This window comes from Rhincodon typus, chromosome 10, assembly GCF_021869965.1.
Source record: "Rhincodon typus isolate 14 chromosome 10, sRhiTyp1.1, whole genome shotgun sequence".
Taxonomy (NCBI): Eukaryota; Metazoa; Chordata; class Chondrichthyes; order Orectolobiformes; family Rhincodontidae; genus Rhincodon; species Rhincodon typus.
Genome location: NC_063341.1, coordinates 29928742 through 29947500, shown reverse-complemented (window position 1 = coordinate 29947500; position 18759 = coordinate 29928742). Strand labels below are relative to the sequence as shown.

The window sequence follows — 18759 nt, the reverse complement described above, 5'->3', positions numbered from 1 at the left end:
ATGCTGCTTGGCCTGCTGTGTTCATCCAGCCCTGCACCTTGTTGTCTCAGATTCTCCAGCATCTGCAGTTCCTACTATCTCGGACTTCAAAGACACTTGTTTCAAAAATTCATTCATATGATGTGGACATTACTGGCTGCTCCAGCATTTATTGCCCATGTCTATCTGCTGTGGAGAAGGTGGTGGGAGTTGCCTTCTTGAAACACTGCAGTCCATTTCATGTATCAACATCCAAAATTTCAGGGAGTTCTAGGATCTAGACTCAGTGTCACTGAACTAGCTGTAATATGTTCCCAAAGATATCACCTAATATGGTCTGGAGACTTTATTGAAATTAGGGAACAAATGATAACTATATTAACTAATAGTTAATTGGGTTGGAATTGTTTGCATAAATGTGGGGAGCCAGTATTTAGTGGGGTAAGAATTTTATGGAGTGTGGCTGACTGAAATAAATCTGTAACTTAAAAGTGTGAACTCAAGTTCTGTTCAAATACAGGTAGTTCTGCTGTAACGCGTACTTCGTGAACGCAAATTGGCTGTAACACGATTGATGAATAGTGGCGCTGTTTGGATTATGCAAACTTTCTGCTGTCCAGGTATAGCAATTTCCCTATAACGCGATTTTCTCTGGCGATTTTCTATAGCGCGAAGTCACACAAGAATGCAACTATTGTGTTATAGGAGAACTATCTGTAAAATTAGCTTATGGAGTACAACATCTCAGTCAGTATGGTGAGTAGCTTGGAGGGAAACTTACATAGAAACATAGAAGATAGAAGCAGGAGGAGACCATTCGGCCCTTTGAGCCTGCTCTGCCATTCATCATGATCATGGCTGATTGTCCAACTCAACAGCCTAATCCTGCTTTCTCCCCATAACTTTTGATCCCATTTGCACTATATCTAGCCATCTCTTGAATGCATTCATTGTTTTGGCATCAACTACTTCCTGTGGTAATGAATTCCACAGGCTCACCACTCGTTGGGTGAAGAAATATCTCCTCACCTCTGTCCTAAATGGTCTACCCTGAATCCTCAGACTGTAACCCCTGACTCTGGACACACCCACCATCAGGAACATCCTCCCTGCATCTACCCTGTCTAGTCCTGTTAGAATTTTATAAGTCTCTACGGGATCACCACTTATTCGTCTGACCTCCAGAGAAAACAGCCTTAACCCAGTCAATCTCTCCTCATACGTTAGTCCCACCATCCCTGGAATCAGCCTGGTAAACCTTTGCTGCACTCCCTCGAGAGCAAGAGCATCCTTCTTCAGAAAAGGAGACCAAAACTGCACACAATGTTCTAGGCGTGGCCTCACCAAGGCCCTGTATAACTCCAACAAGCCATCCCTGCTCCTGTACTCAAAACCTCTCACAATGAAGGCCAACATACCATTTGCCTTCTTTACCGACTGCTGCACCTGCATGCTTACCTTCAGTGACTGGTGCACAAGGACACCCAGGCCCTGCTGCACACTCCCTTCCCCCATTTTACAGCCATTCAGGTCTGCCTGAATCCTTCTTGTTTTTCCTTCCAAAGCGAATAACCTCACATTTATCCAAATTATACTGCATCTGCCACTGATTTGCCTACTCAGCCAACCGGTCCAGATCATGCTAAAGGATCTCTGCATCCTCGTCACAATTCACCCATCACTCAACTTGGCATCATCTTCAAACTTTGAGATGTAACATTTTGTTTCCTCATCCAAATCATTAATATATATTGTGAATAGATGGGATCCCAGCACTGATCCCTGTGGCACCCCACTAGTTACTGCCTGCCAATTTGAAAAGGACCCATTAATTCCTACTCTTTGTTTACTCTCTGCCAACCAGTTTCCTATCCATCTCATACACCTCTACCAATCCCTTGCACTTTAGTCTTGTGCAATCTCTTATGCGGGACTTTGTCAAACGTTTTCTGAAAGTTCAAATATATACCATATTGACCGGCTCCCCCTTGTCAACTCTACCAGTTACATCTTCATAGAATTCTAACAGATTTGTCAGGCATGATTTCCCCTTAATAAATCCATGCCAACTCTGTCTGATCCTGACACTGCTTTCTAAATGCTCCGCTATAAAGTCCTTGATAATAGATGCGAGAATTTTCTCGACTAACGATGTTAGGCTTATTAGTCGATAATTCCCTTTCTCTCTACCATCCGTTTTGAATATTGGAGTGACATTAGCTACCCACCGATTTGCAGGAACTGTGCCAGAATCTATAGAATCCTGGAAGATGACTACCAATGCATCTACTATTTTTAGAGCCACTTCCTTAAGTATCTGGGATGTAGATGATCAGACCCTGGGGATTTAACTGCCTTCAATCCCATCAGTTTTCCCCACACCATTTCTCCACAAATACTGATCTCCCTCAATTCTTCCCTCTCACTAAATCTTGCATTCTCCAACATTTCTGGTATCTAATTTGTGTTCTCTTTTGTGAGGACAGAACCAAAGTATGTATTCAGTTGCTCAGCCATTTCTTTGTCCCCTATTATACATTTCTCCATTTCTGTCTGTAGGGGACCTACATTTGTCTTCACCAATCTCTTTCTCTTCACATACCTATAGAAACTCTTAGTGTCAGTCATTTCATTCCCTGCAAGCTTCCTTTCGTACTGTATTTTCCCCTTCTTAATCAATCCCTTGGTCCTTCTTTGTTGAATTCTAAACTGCTTCCAATCCTCAGAGATAATATTTTTCTTGACCAATCTGTATGCTTCTTCCTTAGATCGGATACTATCTCTAAATTCCTCTGTAAGTCATGGATTGGCCCTCTTACCCATTTCGCTTTTGTGCCAGAAAGGAATAAACAGTTGTTGCAGGTTCCCCATGCATTCCTGAATGTTTGCCATTGCCTATCTACTGTCATCCCTTCAAATAACTCTCCCCACCTATCAAGACCAACTCACACCTCATTTCTTCATTGTTTGCTTTATTAAGATTCAGCACCCTAGTATCCAAATCAACTACCTCTCCATCTTGATAAAAAATTCTATCATGTTATGGTCATTCATCCCCAAGGGGTGTCGCACAACTAGGTTGGCAATGATTCCCTTCTCATTACACATTACTCAGGCTTTTCTGTAAAAGATGCAAGACCTGCCCACAGGCCACCTCCCTCACTTCCATCCAGGGCCCTAATTGGCCCTTCCAGGTGAGACAGAGCTTCACCTGCATCTCCTCCAACATAGTCTACTGCATCTGGCGCTCCCGATGTGGTCTTCTCTACGTCGGTGAGACCAAATGTAGACTATATGACTGTTTCACTGAGCATCTCTGCCTGGCCCTAAATGGCCAGCCTAACCTCCCGGCCACCGTCCATTTCAACCCCCCGCCCCACTTCCCCTTCAGCATGCCCTTCCTTGGCCTCCTCCAATGTTGCAGTGACTCAGAAAGCAAATTTGAGGAACAACACCCTATCTTCCGCCTAGGCACCCTATAGCCCAGAGGACTCAACATTGAGTTCTCCAATTTCAAATAACCTTCCCACTCATCCCCTGCCTCCCCTAGCCAGCCCCACCTCCTCCCTTACATTCCACTTACTGACCCTCCATTCAGGCTACCAACCAGATTCATTCCTCCCATCAACCAACCAGGTTGTACCTACTAACAGTGTCTACCTATCACAACCAGTTTGCTAACCCCCTCTCCCCAATTAACCCCTGTCTCTTTACCTGCAGATTCCCCTACCCCCACATCCAGTCCTGAAGAAGGGTAATACTCGAAACGTTGACTTCTCCTTTCCTCCAGATGCTGCCTGGCTTGCTGTGTTCTTCCGGCCTCCTGTTTGTCTAACCTGGATTCCTGCCTCTGCAGTTTTTTTGCCTCCCTAGTGAGAAGCTCGCCTTGAAGCCTGGAACTTAGTTAAAAGGTGCAGCAAATTGCTCCAGAGGTTAGTACAAACTTCACCAGACTTCTATCACTAATGTGGTTAAGATATGACTCTGTGAGTGTGACTATATCAGGCCACTGCTTGACTAGTGTGTGAGACAGTCTCCCAGTTTTGGTACTAGTCCCCAAAATGCTGTTAAGGAGAATTTTGCAGGGTTGACAAGGCTGAATTTGCCATTGTTGTTTCCGTTGCCTAGGTCAATGCCACGTTGCCCATCCTTTTCTTGAGACATTACACAGTTGATCCAACTGAGTGCCATACTAGGCCATTTCAGAGGCAATTAAGATCACATTCTGGGTCTGGAGTCACATGTAGGACAGACCAAGTCAGGATGGCAGTTTTACATCCCCAAAGGGCATTAATGAACCAGAAGGTTTCATGGCCATCACTTGACTTTTAATTCCAGATTTTTGTTGAATTTAAATTCAATCATCAACATGGTGGGATTCTCATCAGGGTCCCGGAACATCACCTCAGTCTCTGGATTGCTAACCCAGCAACTGTACTACTACGCCATTTACCTTTCCTCCACCAAAAGAACGGGAACACGGCAGTGCTTTGGGATGGAATTCTAGAGGGTATAGAGTAGTCAATGAATGATTAGTCTCCTGATGAAGAAACACAGGGAGAGTTAAAGCCAGAGAAATGGAAAGATACAGGTCCAGAGTGGTTGATGACGAAGAGATCTGAGAGTGAGAATCAAGATATTCAAATTGACTTGCAGGGACACAAGAGATTGGGAGTGCTAATGAATATAGAGAATTTAGAACTTTGCAGAAAAACACATGTTCGAGGACAACTGGAATACAATAGAGGATATTTTGGACAAAGAATAATTTATCTCTACCTAGTCTAAGATCATTTAAAATAGTACCAAACATGGTTTGAACTTCCTGTTGTGTATGTCTAAGATCCAAACTATAATTTATTTATGCAGAGGAGCTTTTATTAAAATTTTTAACCAAAAACAGAAAATGCAGAGCATGAATGAAATTGTTTTTCAATTGTTGCTTTACCTACATGGATTAACTGAATTATACAGTAATATATTGGTAGGAAAGTGATCCTGCACGCAGTTGGCTTCTTAATTTTAGATGATAGTCTGGCAAAGCTTTGATAAGAGGAAGGAAAGGGAAGTCAGAAGGATTAGCACAGATAGCTCTCTTGTAGCTTTTGATATCTTGTTTAGGGCAGGATTTACAAAGGGAGAGGAAATGGCTCCTTTGTTGGAGTTTAATTTAGATAAATGTGAGGTGCTGCATTTTGGAAAGGCAAATCAGAGGACTTATATGCTTAATGGTAAGGTCCTGGGGAGCGTTGCTGAACAAAGAAACCTTGGAGTGCAGGTTCATAGTTTCTTGAAAGTGGAGTCACAGGTAGATAGGCTACTGATGAAGGCGTTTGGTCTGTTGCCTTTATTGATCACTGCGTTGAGTATAGGAGTTGCTGCTGTACAGGACATTGGTTAGGTCACTATTGAAATACTGCGTGCAATTCTGGTCTCCTTGTTATAAAAAGGATGTTGTGAAACTTGAAAGAGTTCAGAAAAGATTTACAATGAGGTTGCCAAGGTTGGAGGGTTTGAGCTATAGGGAGAGGGTGAATAGGCTGGGGCTATTTTCCCTGGAGCACCTGAAGCTCAGGGGTGACCTGAAAGAAGTTTATAAAATCATGAGGGGCATGGATAGGGTAATTGGAAAGGGCTTTTCCCTGGGGTGTGAGAGTTCAAAACTAGTGGGCATAGGTTTAAGATGAGAGAGGAAAGATTTAAAAGGGACATCACGGGCAACTTTTTCATACAAAGGGTGGTGCGTGTATGGAATGAACTGCCAGAGGAAGTGGAGGAGGCCGGTACAATTACAACAATTAAAAAGCATCCAGATGGGTATATGAATAGGAAGGGTTCAGAGGGGTATGGGCCAAATGCGCTGGCAAGTAGGACTAGATCCATTTAGGATATCTGGTTGGCATGGACCAGTTAGACTGAACAGTCTGTTTCCGTGCTGTATATCTCTAGGACTGAGCAACAATCACAAAGTCATAAATTTGCCGATGGGAAATTTTCAAAAAAAGTCCATCTTCTTTTGAAAAAAATGCATTTTTCCCATGGGTTAATAGTTCAAAGTGCCACTTAACAATGACATTACACCATAAGAAAGATCCCACATCCCTCAAGTGTTGAATGATTGCAACATCACTCAAATGGTGGTGCTTGAATGGTTAACATACACTTCAATGATTATTCTCTTTTCTGCAAACCACAATTAACCCCAGGCAACAATTTGAATAAGAGAATGCAAAAGAAATCTGGAGACCTCGTAACCCTCAGCATAGGTTAAAATTTGAGAGATTTAAGGAAAAGCCATTGAGCGTCAGAAATAATAAACATATGGAGACAAGCTTCAGGAGTTTTTAAAAATTAGATCATATGTCCAGAACTCACAGATATGCAGTTCTGAAAAGATTATTGTGGAAATGATGCTGTAATCAAATAAAATCTTAATAAATACCAGTCACTATTTCGCTAATCAACATTTAGCCAGTTTTCCTGACATTCAAGTGAGGAAACTTTCAGCAAATTGTATCCATTCTTTTAGAAAGGGGAGTAGATGAATATTGGATTAAAAATTAATCATTTTTCTCTGCAGAAATACTGGTGAGGTTAACAAAGGTCGCCAATATTGAAATATAAATCTGTTATTCTAGAGCCCACTGAGAGATGTTGAAATATATGCATGGACATGAAATGTTGATACTTACATGATAGATACCCTCTAGATACAACAAAAAATGTGGTACTGTTAATTGGAGAACAACTATATTGTTAGCAGCATGGTACGAATAAATTGTTCCCTTTATGTCAGATTTGAATGATTGTTGGAGAATGGAAACTTCTTTTCCTACATTTCTTTTTGTCCCTTTTACTTTACTTGCTCTCTCTTAAACATGCATACCTTCTCTTTGTTTAATTTGCTTTTATGTGCCTTAATAGAAATTGGGCTGAATTTGACCCGAAGTTGTTTAAGAAGAATGTTGTGAAACTTGAAAGGGTTCAGTGAAGATTTACACCGATGTTGCTCGGGTTGGAAGGTTTGAGCTGTCGGGACAGGGTTTGTCAAATTCATGGACGGTTTCTGTACATGAGGTTCAGTGAGGTTCCTCGCTCTATCTTACCAAACTCATCTCATTACCTACACACCACATACCTATGGCACCTCTCTCGCCACAGGCGGCAATACTCCCCATTGATGGCACTACCCGAGATTCCTGGTTCAGGTTTCCCCATATTTAAACCACATTTGTGAACCAGGTCAAGCACTAGCAGGCTTGGAGTTGCCCCACATGGTTCATGTGAATTGTCCTAAACATACTCAATGGAGGGAACTGTGCCGATAGGGACCTCGAGGTCTTGGTGGATGGGTTGGTGCAGATGAGGTGCTGTCCTTCTCCCCCAGGACCAGTAGGCCCTGCCAGCCTGGACCATGGTTGCCATCCGGATCAGTGCAGTACCCACAGTTTGGAGGAATGCCCAACAATACAATGTCAATGACCTTCTCTGCTGCACAAGGGTAAATGCCATTATATTCTCTCTACTACCTCATATACACTATCTCTGCTACTACACCTACCTCCCAGCTAGGCTCATAGTATACCCCTCCCACCGTTGCATGCAACATCTTTTATTGCTTGCTCTCATCCTTCCTCTCCCTCCACAGTCTCTGTGCTTCCTCCTTCCTTTATTCTTCATTCATTCATGGGATAAGGGTGTTGCTGGCTAGGCAGCATTTATTGCCCAGTTAAGAGTCAAGCACATTGCTGTGGGTCTGGCGTCACATGTAGGCCAGACCAGTTAAGGATGGCAGTTTCCTTCCCTGAAGGACATTAGTGAACCAGATGGGTTTTTCCAACAATCGAAAATGGATTCATGGTCATCATTAGATTCTTAATTCTAGATATTTTATTGAATTCAAATTCCACCATCTGCCATGGTGGGAATCGAACCCAGGTCCCCAGAACATTATCTGGGTCTCTGGATTAACAGTCTAGTGATAATACCACTCGGCCATTGCCTCCCCTTACTCACTTGGAAAAGCTTTACCACCTTCTCCGCACATGCACCAGCATTAATCCACTTTTAGCTCATTCAGTCCCTCATTTTCCCTCATTTCAGGAAAAAAACAGCTCTAATTAGGGTGAAGAGAGCCAAGATGGGTGGTGGGTGCCTGACATTCAGTTTCTCACCTCTGACGAGAAGGTCCTGCTACTTAAGGACCTTGACTGCCCAAGTGGCAATGCCGAAACCACCAGGTCGCAGCAACCAATTCAGAAACATTGCCCTTTGCTGTGCTGCTGTCCCATTATTACCACAGTGAATGTACTCTTAACATGACCAAACGTCTGCCTCTTGCTCATGATGGACTCTCTCCTTTGTCTTCTCCAGCCACATACCCTTGATTGAATTGGAAGGACAGTCCAAACTGATGAGTGAACTGACCCCACACATTTCTGTATAACTCCTCAGTCTTCCCACAACTCTCTGGGACTGGTTAGGCTAGATGCAGACAGTTGGCCATGACCCACTCTCTTGAATAGAGGTATGAACGCAATGACCCTGATCACCTCATGCGACTGTCTGACCATGTTCCATGGACTGATATCAGAGGTTGTCCTTGATTTACTGTGCCTGTATGCCCTGACTGACGATATCTCCCTTATCTTGACTGAGGATGACTGCCCTCAGACTTTGAGACATGGCCATTTGGATGATACACACATAGTGTGTTTGTTACTGGCGCCACATGTGGGTGAGATTGACATAGCATGGTGCCATACAGCAACATGCCCACCATCTTCACTAATGACTGCTGACAACCGTGACAAGCTAAAAGGCAAGCGGAGACAGAAGTACTGTGAGCCTTTAAGCTCTGGCTGCGGGGGAAACATTCAGAAAAGCAGGGTAGGGCAATGCCCTGAGCATTCAAGTAGATAAAATGTGAGTGCTCACTAGGAGAGCACATGAGGAGCCCTCAAATGCACCTAGTCCAATCAATGAGATTGATTCTTGTTCCGGTGTGCAAAATGTCTTAGCAGCAGCAGCTGCACTGAAAGGTGCCAGTGTGATTCAAAGTGCAGCGTTGAAGTGGAGAACTGTCTTGCAGTTGGATTAGTGATGTGCCATGAGAGTGTGTGTGAGGCTGGTATATGGCCAATACCAATATCTGTAGACAAGGGTGCATGCCCATGGACTATGCCTCGAATTTTTTCTGATTGCGGTCCAAGCTGGAAGGTCAGAGGAGCCAAGTAACAGTTCTGCGTTTGGAATGGGGAATTGTTGCCATCTTGTCTCTATCCAATGGGTGAGAAAACAGGATAGTGCATATAAATGTGAGAAGATTAACTCATAATGAGATATTAATGTATGCTAATACATGCAATTGGACCTCTCATTAGCCAGATCCATGTCTTGCCATTCAACACTTGATTGGAAAGTGGAACTTCTTGCTGTTGACATCAAGGATCGCCTTACTGCTGATCTCACCTTATTTTCCCAACTTGGCAACTGATGAGGTATTGCACAAAATAAGAGCTCGTGGTGGATGAGGTGACATATTACCATGGATAGAAGATGATTGGCAAAAAGGAAGCTGAGGGAGGGCATAATGTTTTCAGGCCCTGCAAGATGTGGTGAGTAATGTGCCACAACGAGTGGTGCCCCATGGGGCCTTGATTGTTTAACCATCTATGTAAGTGACTCAGATAGAGGGACTGAGTATATGCTTGCTAAATTTGCTGACAACGCAAAAATAGGTAAGAAAGTAGGTTGTGAAGATGACACAGGAGTCTGCAAGGGTATAGATAGGTGAAGGGAATGGGTAAAGAAATTGACTGATGGAGTATAATTTGAGAAAACATGAACTTGGCCACTTTGGCAGGAAGAACGAAGAAGCAGCTTATTATTTATTGCCAAATTGAAATTGCAGAACTCTGAGACAGACAGAAATCTGATGTGTTGGTACATGAAACACAAAATGTTAGTACGCATTTGATCTGGAAGGGAAGTGGAATAGATTATAAAAGTAAGGATGTCTTGCTACAGATGTGTAGAATGCTGGAGAGACCACATCTAGAGTATTGTGTACAGTTCGATCTACTTATTTAAGAAAGAATTAAAATCCATTAGACGTAGTTAAGTGAAGATTCACTTGACTGATATTTACGATGGGGAGGTTATCTTATGAGGAAACATTAAATAGGCCGGGCCTGTACTGATTGGATTTTAGAAGGATGAGACATGGTTTTATTGAAACATCTATAATGCAGAAGGCACTTGACTAGGTGGAAACTGACAGGATGTTTTCCCTTGTGAGAGAGTTTAGATCCAGGTGATACAATTTAAAAGAAAAAGGGGGTGTCTCCCATTCAGGAGGTGGAAGCAGAAGAAATTTTTTTCTCTCAGTGTCAGAAACCATTGGAATTTAACTCTCTTGCCCAGACAGCATTGAAGGCAGGGTCATTACATACTTTTAAAGGAGAGGTGGAATAGATTGTTGACTAACAAGGGAGTAAAAGGTTATCAGGAAAGGCAGGGATCTGGATTTGAGGGCGTAATTAGATCAGCCATGATTTTATTAAATGGATGAGTAGGCTAAATTTGTGTGTTTGTAATTGGTATGTTCCTATTTATTATATTTTTTCAGCTCTTGCTCCTTTGCCAACATCTTGTAAGTATTTCAATTACATTCAGCTTCTCACTGAATTAGCATGTTCAGTTATTTTCATTTTGTTTTAGCAAAAATTATTTTACAACATTAATCCAAGAACGTTTTTAATGCACTTTCCTAAATATAGAAGACAAAAATGATGAAAATCAAAACAAAAATCTTACTGTAAAAATGGGGATTTAAAATATGTATTCAGAGGTTCTTGGTGGTTACCAGAAAATATAGTATCCATGAGTATTCTTGTTTCATCAAATTTATTATGGTTTCATGAGATGAACCCAGTTCTATGGGTATAGAATATCCAAATGTGGATTCTATTTATCTACTCACGTTAGTGGCTTCCCGCAAGGTGGTGTGGAAACTTGGTCTTCAAAATGGGTCACAGGAAAATTCTCCACTTCTAACTTAACTCCAGCTGTTGAGGGACAAAGGTAAACTTGAGAGATGCCAGTCTCAATACAAAGAACCAACTATGTCACATTATTTTTCCTTTTCCCCAAAATCTGAACTAAGGTGCCAGATGAAAATCCTGAAAAACATCATTCCCACTTCCAGCATGCCAACTGTGAAGTTTGTACCAATACTGAGGAGCTGGTCTATAATAGCCAGATGCAATGTATATGTATTCTACATCTGCATGTTAACTATAGTGTGCAAATTCCTCCTGTCATAATTGCATTCCTTCTGTATCATTTACAACCTTTTGCAGTTCTCTCCCACTGCTACCATCTCGGCATTTGTTTCCTGTCTTAGAGTGATTGAGTCATACAGTGCGACCAATCCATTTCGACCATGTTCCCAAACTAAGCTTGTCCCACCTGCCTGCACTTGGCCCATATCCCTCCAAACCTTTCCCTTTCATGTATTCATCCAAACATCTTTTAAATGTTGTATTTGTACCCATATTCACGGTTACCTCTGGAAATTTGTCCCACACATGAACTACTCTGTATATAAAAAAGTCGCCCCTCATATTTTTTAAATCTTTCTCCTCTCACCTTAAAAATATGTCCACTAGTCTTGAAATCCCCACCCTAGGGAAAATACACCTGACATTCACTTTATCTATATCTGCCATGACTTTATAAACCTCTATAAGGTCACCCCCTCAATCTCTACGTTCCAGTGAAAGAAGTCCCAGTCTATCCAGCCTCTCCTTATAACTCAAACCCTCCATTCCCAGCAACATCTGTGTTGATATTTTTAATGATTTAATGATTTGTGAGTGCGTATACCCCTAAATCTCTCTCCTTGCAGCTCCTATCTCATTTACATTATTTTCAATGAATAGATGAGTTCTTCTCAGAGGTATATGGGCTAGCCTTTTCCCAGCACTCAGAGCTCTTTAATACCTGCCAACAAGACCACTTTCAAGCATAAGCCTTGAGTATAAACGTCAGCGGGTAATCTTACTGGGGTTGGTGTGGGGGTGATCACGATTTTACTAAATCCTCTTTGATATGAATCTTCCTTCTGGATTCACAGGATAAGGATCAAGGGTGGAAACCTGGATGGGGGCTCATTTTCATCCATTCCATTCCCCAACCCCCACAGAAGAAAGAAAACAATGGGGCCTTAAATCTAAGAATCAGAAGCTTCAGCATACCTGGCACAGTCATCCATTAACAGGTCTGCCTTTGACACCAACCTATTCTTTAAGCCCTCTTCCACTACTTTGACTGTGTAACAAGTCTAAAGAGCTTGAATCATTCAGTTGCTTGTCTGACTCTCCCCCATTTCCTTGCCTACTAAACCAAACCAATCTTACCTGTACCTAAGATGACGCCTCAAATGGCGACATTTGACACCTTTCACTGTACTCCTGTACTTTTGTACTTGAGTACACGTGACAATAAAATCAAAACAATCAAAATCAAACCTTCCAATCCTCGTCCCACCACCTCTGAAAGCCCAATGCTCCCTAGTTTCTTTCCATCTACCCCTTTCCCCTCTTTGAGCACATCCCACCACAAGACTGACTCTTCCTCAAGGAAAGCGTTTCTGATTGGGATCATGTTGGAGGCGGTGAAAAGATAACATGTCTCTGTCGGATGTGGTGTCTGGTTTGATGGAAGACTGGAACAAGGTCGAATGTTTCACTGTAGAGGTTGGACACAGCAGAAACTGCATGGAAAGTAGGATGGTCGCCATTGAAGATCTTGTCTGCAGTGTAAAAAGGAGCACTTGTCTAAGGGACGAGGAGGATCGTTTGGAAGTTCCTGAGTTGGAGATGGCATAATCACGGCACTTAATGATAGACATGGATAAGCCAGAGAGAAAGCAATCCTCCTTGGAAATGGGGAGGTAAGAGATATAATCAGGCAACTGTTGGGAATTGGCTGGTTTGTTATAGATATTAAATGGAATGAACATTGTTGAATTTAAAAAGAGAGAAGATTTCACTAAAAGAAGGGAGAGTTAGAGAAGGACAATCTAAAGGTAAGAGGTGGCGAGAATGAGGCAATCGGTTAAATCTCTTGCTTGAGGGCGAGAGCAAAAAGCAACATTAGAACTGAAGATCCCATTTGTTTTATTTTTGAGACATATTTACTTTCTCCTCTATCAAATTTCTCTCCGTTTTCCTTAAGCCTTTCCATGACCTCTGTCAAGTGGAATTTCTGAAAATGAATATCATTGATATTTGCTCTTTTGAACAGCACACCCAAATCTAAACTGTCCCCAGCAGAGGCACATGCATTTTCCAGTTAGGGACCTCTAATAATGATAATTAATAACAGTGCTGGTTAGTTTTCCCCTTATGTAACCCACAGCAGCTCAAGCCCACTAACAAAAGTGAACCGAGGATCAATCCTGGGATCTTGCTGGTCAGTACTGATCAGTTTCACACATCAACTGAGCCACAAGCTACTCCTTGGCATTTTTAAAAGATGCCCTTAATTTTAAGTTCAGAAATGACGTTCCTTCCCTTTACTCAGTTTTATGCTCCTTCACATATATAAAAACCCGGCAGCTAGACAGTTTACATGGGTTATATTTTCACTATATAAATATTTAAGAGATTTATGACAATAAAGATCTTACTTTCATTAAGCTGTCTGCTGGTTCTAACACATTCCAAAATCATTTCTCGATAACGTGCTGGGTTTTCCCTCAGCATCTCTACAGCTTCCACATTGACTGCATTTTCCAGGACTGGATTGGACAACATCACCTAGTTGGAGATTGGAGGACACGCCGAATCAACTTTCCATGATTAAAGAGTCAAAAACAGTCAAATTCAAATAAACAGCAGGATGGGACCAAGTGGTGAATTAACTGATCTGTCATCATCCTACCTCCTCTGGCTTTCAGGTTTGAACCTAAACTAAATTGACAGGGTAAAATTCACCTTTCAATTCTGGCTGTTATTGGGCCATGATCATGGACTATTTAATGGAAGTATTGTAAAATCATACACCGTCACCATCCAATCGATTGTCTATTGGCAAGAAAACAAGGAAATAAATCAAAAAGGCGAGCCAAGTTCAGACACTGGAAGTGATGAACAAACAGCTTTCTTCCAGTGACAAGGAAAAGAGAAACGGAGGGTAGAAACAGAGGAGACAAAATTGATTGGATGATTAACTTTGATACGTGGAGTGAGGGAGGCAGAAGAAACAAGATGTGCCGATGTCCCTACTAAGGCTATTGCAAAAAGCAAAGAACTTAAGAAGGGTGGGGGAAGAGATGGAAGCAGCAGAAGGGGTGAAGGGACAAGGAGTCTGAAGGAGTGAAGAGGGGACTGCAAGGTGAATGATAGAAGAGAAGAGGCTGCAGAATGTTTGGGCGGTAAGGAGGGTGCTGGAGGTGGGGAAGGAAGGTGGTTGCTGCAAGAGAGGTGGGTGATAATTATTGAGAACATTAATGAATTCTTCTCATTCTCCTCCAGTCCAAGTCCAGAAATGTCAAAGGTCAACACAAATGCAGAAGGTACATGACTGCATCATGTTGGCTCAATGGTTAGCACTGCTGCCTCACAGTGCCAGGGACCCGGGTTCAATTCCACCCTCGGGCAACTGTCTGTGTGGAGTTTGTATGTTCTCCCCATGTCCACATAGGTTTCCTCCCACAGTCCAAAGATGTGGAGGTTAGGTGGATAGGCCATGCTAAATTGCCCCGTAGTGACCAGCGATGTGCAGGTTAGGTGGGTAAGACATAGGTGAGGCAGGGTTGCAGGGATAGGGTCTGGGTCTGGGTGGGATGCTCTTCAGAGGCTTGGTGCAGACTCAATGGGTCAAAAGGCTTCTCCCTGCACTAAAGGGATTCTATGATTCTCGTCTACACCTCCAGCTCCTTCTGTGTAACAAATAATTAAAAAGAAAAAGAGGCTTTTGAAAAAACCTCAAGAATATCCTTCAAAATATTAATTTATCCTGTGGGAGCTGTCCCTACATCACAATCACAGAGCAATCGAGGAACCAAGCAACTGTTGCAGCTACAGCAAAGCTTAAGGCAGCTGAAGGGTCATCACCTTCACCAAATTCCTCCTCATTCATATTAGTCCCCAAATGTCCCAGCACCGGGAAGTGAGTGAGTGAGTCAGCTTGTGCCAGTTGTGAAAGAACATGACAGGACATTAGCTAGTAGGATGTAGGAAAGATTAGAGATTTGTTTAATATAATTCGAGGTCAAGAAATGTGCTGTGACAGATTTTGAAAGTACAAATAAAGGAAAGGAAGTACAGACCTCGATCTAAGAGACATTAAATAGAGTACAGGAGAAAGTAGGAAAATGTAAGTGTAAATGTGTGAGCACAAGAGTCAGAGAGAGAACAAACTAGCAGTAGGGAGTGTGTGTGTGAGAGAGACAGAGTCAGTGTGGGTGTCAGAGAGTGAGTGTGAGAGCGTGTGTGTGAAAGACAAAGAGAAGGAGAGACACAGAACACTTGAGATGGAGAATGTGTGTCAGAGAGGTAGGGAGAGAATGTGGGTGAGAGGGAGAAAGAGTATGTGTGAGAGACAGAATGTGTGCATGTGTGTTAGAGAGAGAGAGTGAGAGAGAGTGCCTGTGAGAGAGCTAGAGAGAGAATGTGTGAGATAGAGAGAGTGTATATGTGTCTTTAATCTTCCAAACTTGTGATCTCTATTGTAATAAAACAAAATACTGCAGATACTAGAAATCTGAAACTGAAACAAAAACAAAAATTGCTGGAGAAACTTGGCAGTATCTGCAAAAGGAAAGCAGAGTTTACCTTTCAGGTGCAGTGACCCTCAGGTTAAACCACCACCAATTGTTTCTCTAATGAGAGAGTAACCCTAACTACCCGGCATGACAAGGGCAGCAGATGCCTGGGAACACCACAGCCTGCAAATGCTGCTCCACGTCACACACCATCCTGGCTTGGATCTGTCTCACCATTCCTTCACAGTCACTGGAGCAAAATAGCACAGTGGGTGTGCTTTTACCCTGAGTACTATGCTGGTTGAAGAAGGCAGCTCACCACTATCTTCTCAAGAGCCATTATGGATAGGCAGTAAATGCTGCCGTAGCCACTGATGTCCACGTTCTATGAAAGATTAAAATAAGGGATTGATTATTATTGTCAGGAGAAACTGCGACAGAAGTGAGAATAGAAAATAGGACTGAAAAAAAATAAGACTCATGCAATTATTTGCCTTATCCCAAACTCAAAATAATTCACTGCACTAACCAAGTAGGACCTGATTACGAAATTCTCCAATATTGTAGAAAGGCGTGAGCAAGGCATGAGGAAACGGACAAAGTGGATACACATTTCAAGGTGCTGTCACTGGTATGTTTTGTGCCGTAAAATTTAATTTGCAGTCAATGGCTCCCTCTGCTGGAAAGACGACCTATTACTTTCCAAATAAATGTCACCAGAGGAACAAGGTAAAATACATAATAAAAACCGAATGAACTGCGGATGCTGTTAACCAGGAACAAAAACTAAGTTGCTGAAAAAGCTCAGCATCTGTGAAGGAAAATTCAGAGTTAACGTTTCGGGTCTGGTGACCCTTCCTCAGGATGCTGCCAGACCTGCTGAGTTTTTCTAGCAACTTTGTTTTTGTTGTTGTGTTGTTGAAGGTGAAATACATTCTTTACAGGCAGTAAACTCGAAATTTCATAAAACGACAAAAGTGAAACTCCAGCTCTGGATACATTTTAATAATGAGTATATTTCATATAATCTTAATTCATATAGCAGATGAAAAGGTGTAGTAGTCAGCCACCATGTTCTACCCTTCAGTCTGGATATGAGAAACAGGCAATCATCATTGTGCCCTCAATGTGATTTATCCAGCTTACCTCATGCTCATATATCGAAAGCCCAACTAAATACAAATACTAGGCAAATTATGAATGTGTAGAATGTCATTAAATAACTTAAAAAATGGTTAGGTTTTACTTTAAACTTTGTTTCTGTTTTAACCTTAAATTTGAATTGACCCTTTTCCTATTTTGTGTAAAGATATTTTGTATTTTCTTTCTTCCACATATTTTCAGAAACACAAGTGTTACAGCACAGGAAGAGGCCATTTGGCCCATTGTGCAACATTGGCTTGTTAAATGATCATCATTACCTGGTGCTGTGTTCTGCTCTTTCCCCATAGCCTTGAACCTTATTTTTATCCAAATAAACACCCATATTCTAACAATTTGATAAGTGAAAAACTTTTCCACACGTCACACTTGCTTATTTTGCAGATCACTTTAACTCTGTGCCATCCTGTTCTTGTTTCTCTTACAAGTGGGTACAGTTTCTCCCTATCTACTCTATCGAGCCCACTCATGATTTTGGAAACCACCAAGTGATCTCCTCTCAGTTTTCTTCTCCGCAAGGAGAACAGTTCCAACTTCTTCAATCTATCCTCATTTCTGAAGATCCTCATCCTGAAGCCATTCTTACAAAGTGCCTCTGCACTCTCTCCAATGTGTTCACATCCTTCCTATAATGTGACATCCAGGAATGTATTCAATACTCCAGATGAGGTCTATCAAGTGTCTTATACAAGTTCAACATCGCGTCCTTGCTTCTATATTCTATGTTCCTATTAATAAAGCTGAAGATACTGTGTACTTACCATTCTTTCTACCTATCCTGCCAATTGCAATGATTTGTGTATATATACACCCAGGTCCCTCTGCTATTGCACCCCACTTAGAAGTGCACCCCTATTTTAGAATGTCTTTCAATGTTTGTCCTACCAAAATTCATCACTTCACACTTCTCTATATTGAAACACATCTGCAGTATCTGCTCACTTCATCAACTTATCTACATAAGTTGCAGACCTCTGCACTGTCTTCCTCTCAGTTTACAAATCTTTGAAGCTTTGTGTCATCTATGAACTTCAAAATTGCCCCCTGCACACCAAGATCCAAATCATTAATATATATCAGGAAAAGCCAGGGTCCCAACATCGACCCATGGATAATTGCACTACTAAACCTTGCTCCAGCCAAAAAAATATCCATTGATTCATCTGTTACCTATCACTCAGCCAACTTTATATCTCTGATGTTAGTATTCTTTTTATACCGTAACCTATAACTTTCCTCACAAGTCTGTTCTGTGGCACTGTATCAAGCGTCTTCTGAAAGTCCATGTATACCAGGCCAACAGCATTACCATCATTGTGCCTGTTACTTCTTCAAATAACTCCAGCAAGTTAGTTAAAGATGACCATTACCTTTAGAAATTCATGTTGAGTCTTCCTAATCAACCCACCTTTATCCATGTAACTAACTGTATCCTGAATAATTGCCTCTACGAGCTTCCCCACCACCGGAATCGCTGAGATTATCCTTACAAACTTTCTTAACAGAACATTTGCAATTTTCCACTCTTCCATCACCTTGCCCGAGTGTAGGAAAGACTGAAGGATTGTGTCCGGTGCCCCTGTAATTTCCACTCTCACTTTCTTCAAAATCATTGAATGCATTGCATCTGGTTCCAGTTCCATGTCAACTTTGAGTAGCAATAGTCTATCTGACACTTTGGCCCAAACAATTTTGAACCATTTTAGTGACTGAGCTCCCTCCTTTGTCACCATGGCCTGGGTAACATCTCACTCTTTGATAAAGACAGATGCAAATTATTTGTTTAACACCTCAGCCATGACCCCTGCCTCCAGGTATAAAACCCCCTGTGAATCCCTAATCAA

General features: G+C 41.9%; 1 protein-coding gene across 2 annotated transcripts in view; it reads right to left on the bottom strand.

Annotated features, from left to right (window-relative positions):
• Positions 1 to 18759, bottom strand: part of LOC109921193 (ubiquitin-conjugating enzyme E2 U-like) — a 58047-nt gene that overhangs the window by 23530 nt on the left and 15758 nt on the right. For both annotated transcript variants that reach the window (XM_048602165.1, XM_048602166.1), the window contains exons 5-6: positions 13676 to 13805; positions 10964 to 11048 (exon numbers count right to left, since the gene is read on the bottom strand). In XM_048602165.1, the coding sequence (XP_048458122.1) occupies positions 10964 to 11048; positions 13676 to 13805 (215 nt within the window). The remainder of the gene's footprint in view (positions 1 to 10963; positions 11049 to 13675; positions 13806 to 18759) is intronic.